This window comes from Cyprinodon variegatus, unplaced genomic scaffold (genome assembly GCF_000732505.1).
Source record: "Cyprinodon variegatus isolate N-32 unplaced genomic scaffold, C_variegatus-1.0 Scaffold1475, whole genome shotgun sequence".
NCBI classification, from domain to species: Eukaryota; Metazoa; Chordata; class Actinopteri; order Cyprinodontiformes; family Cyprinodontidae; genus Cyprinodon; species Cyprinodon variegatus.
The window spans coordinates 103,628-109,951 of NW_015151928.1; the positions used below are offsets into that span (position 1 = coordinate 103,628).

The 6,324-nt window shown below is 49.8% G+C and overlaps 1 protein-coding gene across 1 annotated transcript in view; it reads right to left on the minus strand.

Moving 5' to 3' along the window:
- The window catches only part of lmnb1 (lamin B1), an 11,797-nt gene extending 7,301 nt beyond the window's left edge, over positions 1–4,496 (minus strand). Inside the window, exons 1-3 of the mRNA XM_015403271.1 lie at positions 4,092–4,496; positions 814–970; positions 611–736 (exon numbers count right to left, since the gene is read on the minus strand). Coding sequence (XP_015258757.1) covers positions 611–736; positions 814–970; positions 4,092–4,441 — 633 coding nt within the window. The 5' untranslated portion in view covers positions 4,442–4,496. The remainder of the gene's footprint in view (positions 1–610; positions 737–813; positions 971–4,091) is intronic.
- Between the last annotated feature and the right edge of the window lie 1,828 nt (positions 4,497–6,324).

A 6,324-nucleotide genomic window follows, 5' to 3' on the forward strand; every position in this document is an offset into this window, starting at 1 on the left:
TTTTTTTACCACTTTAATGTTCAACACTAAATCCACGTGTTTAAGTCACCTTAAATCTCTTTCCTCTGGATCCATTCTAGAAATCTGGATGCTCTATTTCTACGTCAGGTTCTCCTCCATGCAGCTCCTCCTGCTTTGCCTCCTTAGTCTGTCTATTGAGTCGATGTGAATTTCTCCACTGAGATCAATAAAGTCTCTTTATCTTCTTATCCGATATTGAGTCACGTTTAAATGCTGCAGTTTAGGTCGTGTTTCAGTCGCATTGTTTTTATTTCTAATGTCAGAAACTAGAAGCTGCTTTCAAACGACGTATCAAACATCTAGGCTTACAGTTCTCACTGACCTGCTCCTCTATCGGGCAAAAGGAGAGGATTAGTTCAAACCATGGCGGCCATGCGGATCTAAGACTCCTGTGACGTCTAGATGTGAGAATCTAGGTCCAATGCTTCTACGTTAGCCAGGAATATGCCCCGCCCCCTCTGACAGAAAGGTGCTGCTAAATGCTAAACTTTGGCCATCCTTCGCTGACTGACGGATGTTTCTGCAGCCCCTCCCTCCAGGTTTAAAGATGGCGGCGGGGTTCCACCCCCGCCAACCAAAGCCGCCTCACCTCCTCATGCACGCTCCTCCTGAACTCCATCTCCTCAGTCAGACTCTGGCAGCGGTTCTCCAGGTCGATGCGCGTCAGCATCTCATCAGCCAGCTGCTTCTTGGTCTGAGCTAGAGCCGTCTCCATCTGGGGGGGGGGGACAACGGGGAGGAGGTTATGGTGCTGTGGGCAGAGGAGGAGAGGAGGACTCCTCTCTTCAGTACCTCCTGGAGCTGCTCCTGCAGCTCAGTCAGGCTGCTCTCCAGGCCTCTCTTCTCAGACAGCGCCGTCGTCAGCGTGGCGTCTCTGCTGTTCAGCTGAGCCTCCAGCTCCTTCAGTCTGGCCATGGCGGCGCCCGCCTCCGTTTCCTTTTTCACGTAGCTGCAGGAGACAGATGGAGAGCAGGAGCACGGTGAGACCAGGAGCCATGAGGAGCGGGCCGGTTCTGATCCTCCTCCATGAGGCCCTGAGGGGAGGATCACCTCCCCTCCCCTCTGAGAGGAACCAGAACGGCCCGTTTAAAGATCTAACAGAACCAGACCCTAAGCTCCACCCCTTTCTGATCATCATCATCATCATCACAACTGTTTTTTTTACAAAGTTTGTTGATTTTTGATTCTGCTGTGAAAGGATCTGAAGAACAAACAGAAACCAGGAAGCTGACGAGCTGGAACCCAGAGCAGTGTCCTGTCCATCGGCTGCTTCTTCTGGGTTCTGTCCCGGGTTCTGTCCCCGGGGGGGGTCAGTTCTCCAGAGTGTGGAGCTGGTTTGGATGCTTGTGGTCAGGAGGGTAAAGCAGCAGAGCAACATGTGAGTGAGGCTGCAGCGCGGTCGGTCAGCTGAAGGACCCAAAGCTGTTTCCCTTCACCTCAGGTCTGGTTGAAAAATGGCCGCCTGCTGCTGGTCAGTGGCGCTGCAGGTGGAACGCTGCTGATGAGAAACCAGTCCATGCATTTGTTGCTATTGGAATTCTTTACTATCAGGAAATAGAAATATTAGTTTGAATCCAGAATCACTGATAGATGCTGTTAGTGCGCCCTCTGCTGCACTGACAGTGGAAGCACATGCTCCAGTCAAGGTGCCTTGCTCAGAGGCAGACATGCGATTGAACCCTTTCTATCCGTGTTCTAATCTTGCTCCCATAGATGGACGGATGGATCGGTTTCCCTCTCCCCTCCCCAACTATGGTTGCCTAGCAACCCTGAAGCATAGATCTATGAGGCCCATGGAGCCTGATCCTCTGATCCTGACCAGGTTTTCTATGAGGCTCCATGAAACAAGTGAAACTATAAAAACATGATAGAGATGAAGAGTGACGGTCAGAGAGGACACGCCTCCTTTCTGCTGGGAGAAGGTAAACCTCCTGGAACATAGTGAGGAGTCTGTCAGACCAGCATACCTGCAGTCAACACGCAGATTAGCGTTTATCCCTTTAGTTTTATACTAAAGAGAAACGCCCGTGTTTCCCTTTAGTCATGTACAAAAAAACATGTTAAGGTCAGCTCGCCATACGCCATGACGGGGCGTGCCGCTCTGACGGGGCGTGCCGCTCTGACGGGGCGCGCCGCTCTGACGGGGCGCGCCGATCTGACGGGGCGTGCCGATCTGACGGGGCGTGCCTCTCTGACGGGGCGTGCCGCCCTCTGACGGGGCGTGCCGCCCTCTGACGGGGCGTGCTGATCAACAGATTAATTCTAAACACCTGCAGACGTTTCCTGAGGCCTTTAATCTCCCATCCTGGTTCATCACTCAGACCGATCATGACTCAGACTGCCGACCTTCCTGCTGTCCAGAGAATAATCACTTCCTCCTGTCAGTCTGTTCTAACCACACCTCCCCAAGTGGAAACCTTTTAATTTCACCCCATTTTTTCTGTAAATATTCTTCCAGGAACCTTTTATCATCGTTGGCCAAAATAATTAATCAATCAATGATCAGTAGAATGCTGGTTAACTGCAGCCCTAGAATCTGATGTTAGAGACGCTCAGCAGCTCCTTAAAGCACCACCTGCTCCACCTGAACCCATCCTGCTGAACTACAGCATCACCCTGATTCACGCCGCCATTGCACCTCCTTTCCTACAATACCCACAATTCTCTGCTTCAGGAACAAGTTTAAAGCAGAAACAATCTGCTGCTTATGAGGAGCAGACATTCAGTTCTGCTCACTGAGCCATCAGGCAACCGGCACAGCTCTAGCATTAAAGGGCCGGAGCTCCGCTGGAGGAGGAGGACGAGCAGGAGGAGGAGGAGCAGGAGGACGAGCAGGAGGAGGAGGAGCAGGAGGACGAGCAGGAGGACGAGCAGGAAGAGGAGCAACGGAGGAGGAGGAGCAGACATTCAGTTCTGCTCACTGAGCCATGAGGCAACCGGCACAGCTCCAGCATTAAAGGGCCGGAGCTCCGCTGGAGGAGGAGGACGAGCAGGAGGAGGAGGAGCAGGAGGACGAGCAGGAGGACGAGCAGGAGGACGAGCAGGAAGAGGAGCAACGGAGGAGGAGGAGCAGACATTCAGTTCTGCTCACTGAGCCATCAGGCAACCGGCACAGCTCTAGCATTAAAGGGCCGGAGCTCCGCTGGAGCAGGAGGAGGAGCAGGAGGAGGAGGAGGAGGAGGAGCAACGGAGGAGGAGGAGCAGGAGGAGGAGGAGGAGCAGGAAGAGGAGCAGTCATTCAGTTCTGCTCACTGAGCCATCAGGCAACCGGCACAGCTCTAGCATTAAAGGGCTGGAGCTCCGCTGGAGCAGGAGGAGGAGCAGGAGGAGGAGCAGGAGGAGGACGAGCAGGAGGAGGAGGAGGGGCAACGGAGGAGGAGGAGAGCCAAGGACCCCATCAATCAATATCAATCAGGGAGGCTGAGCAAAGAGTCAATCTGGTAGACTGTAGCTTCCATCATCCACAGCTAATAAATCTATATGCTGCACATCTATATGCTGCACATCTATATGCTGCACATCTATATGCTGCACATCTATATGCTGCACATCTATATACTGCACATCTATACAGCACTCAGTGAATAAAGTACTACAGTATTTCCCATAGACTGTAAAAATACAGTCAAGTCTGTTATGTAGGAAATGTCTCCCTGCTTTCTATTACAGTATTTGACTATTAGTCTGAAAGATGAGCGACTGCCGGCGGTCTGGAACGTCTTTGGTCTCCTGAACAGGAAACCAACGCCGTAAAATTACAGCAATACAAAGAAAATAATAGAAAACTATTTATAGAGTGAAGCAGGTCTACAGCTGGTCTATGGTCGGTCTATTCAGTCCATTCAGACGCATTAACTATGTACAGCCACTGATGGACGCTCTGGAGCCCCAAGGCTGCAGACCACCTGCAGACCCCCCTCCCTCCCAGACTGAAGCCCAGAGGCTGTAGACCACATGCAGACCCCCCTCCCTCCCAGACTGAAGCCCAGAGGCTGCAGACCACATGCAGACCCCCCTCCCTCCCAGACTGAAGCCCAGAGGCTGCAGACCACATGCAGACCCCCCCCTACCTCTGCTGCAGCTCCTCATGGTCGGACTGGACCTTCCCCAGCTCGATCTGCAGCCAGGCCCGCTCCTTGGAGGAGTCATCCAGGCTCCTCCTGGCGTCCGCCAGCTCCGCCTCATACAGGGCTTTCAGCCCCCCCAGCTCCCGGCTCCTGGTCTCCTCCTTCTCGCTGATCTGCAGGTGGAGGACCTGGTTCTCACTCTCCAAACTCCGGACCTTATCGATGTAGACCGCCAGGCGGTCGTTGAGGTCCCGCAGCTGCTGCTTCTCCTGCAGCCTGCTGATCCTGGTGGGGCTGAGCGGCGTGGCGCCGCCGCGGCACGCGCTCCTGCTGCCGGTGGGAGTAGCCGCCATTAGTGGAGCGGCTGGAGGAGACAAAGGAGGAGAGAGGAGGAGCAGCAGACTGACCAGCAGCAATGAAAGGAGGGGCGGGCCTTCCCAACATGGCGGCTGCTTGAAATGGTGACGTCTGGGACTGTTAGCCAATGGGAGAGCTCGACGTCAGGCCGCCTTTCAAATTTAGCTTTGGGGTAGGTTTGGAGTGGTTTCCGGCGCACACCGGTCCGTCCCGGAGCGGGCGGAGTTGTTTTGGTTTGAACTTCGAAATCAAAGAAAATAAAACAAATAAGTTTGATCAAATTTAGCTGATTTAGTGTTTAAAGAATAGATTGAATCCATCTTCCTTAATCTGATTCTGAAATAAATAAATCAACCCATTTCATTTTTATTCCCCATCCCCTGTCTGGAACCATAGGTGCATTCTAGAATAGAAAATCTATGATTATGAATGAATGGATTGTTTCTCTTTAAATTGACCTGTTATGTTTTCAGGAGTTTAGTAAAACTTTATTTCACAGAGAGTAAATATGATCAGACTTTTTCCTCTTAATGCTGTGGTTATTTTTCTGAAACTTAAATAATTCTTTGTAGAAACTGTGATTTTTTTTTTTTAGAAATTTAACAGAACATTTTTAAAGGAGTTATTCAACTAATTGTTTCACTTCCAACCAAATAAATACTGAATTTATCCTCAGAGATTTCTGTACAGAAGCAGAAAAAAACTATATTCCTTTCATACCTGCAAAAATGAAAGAAACTCAGTTTGAATTATTGATACATTTTAATCTACTAATGAATTTCTAAGGATAAAATGTAATTTGGACTCTGTAACGTCTGGAAAGCTTTTCTATGATTGGTCTGTAGACCAAAGCTTTTGGTTTGATTTTCTATGGTAGATGCTGTAGCCTGACTTTACCCTGAGAGAAGCTTTATTTGCTATAGTTACCTATATTGGAGGTGATGTTTTAATTTTATTAGTATAGTTGTATTTAGGTAAATGCCGTTTATTTAAATGTAAACAATTTATATCCCAATGGAAAAATGAGACAAAAATTTCTGTAAAATCTTAAGAATTTATAACAACTAAAAGTGCTGATAATTTTCTTTCTTTTGTGTTTAAATTCAATCTGCTGATCTAATGGCCTGATATATTGTTGCCCTGTTATTATTATGTTTTGTCATTATTTTAACCTTTTATCTTTGGTTCTGCAGCAGGTCTGGTTATCCTCCTGCAGACCTGCTGCCCAGTCGAGCACTAGGACCTAGTGGAAATCTGCAGCTCAAGCTGAATCCCGCTTCCCTGGAGTTTAGACCCGCCCCCAAGCTCCTGATTGGCCCTCCGTCTTTTCTTGTGTGATTGGCTATCACCAATGTCACTCCTGAGATTGGACGGTCAAACAAGCTGAAGTTAGTGATGGTAAAGAAAATACTTTTTTTCCCACCATCTTCTGAAATTTAACGTTCCTCTATTCTGGACTGGAACTCTGAACCATAGAGATTTTATAGAGCAGTTCAGTAAATCAGCAGCAAAGAAAAGTGGAAGAAAAGACGGAAAAAGAAAGGACGGGATCGAGAAATAAGGGAGATGTTTTATAGGATCCAAAAGTCAAAAATAAAAACTGAAGAGGGAACAGAAAGGAGGAAAGGTTGATAACAAGGTTAAAATTTGGACCGGGTCCTGGGAGGATCCCGTCCAGGTAGACCGGGTCCACGGAGGATCCGACCCAGGTAGACCGAGTCCACGTAGGATCCGGCCCGGGTAGACCGGGTCCACGGAGGATCCGACCCAGGTAGACCGAGTCCACGTAGGATCCGGCCCGGGTAGACCGGGTCCACGGAGGATCCGACCCAGGTAGACCGAGTCCACGTAGGATCCGGCCCGGGTAGACCGGGTCCTT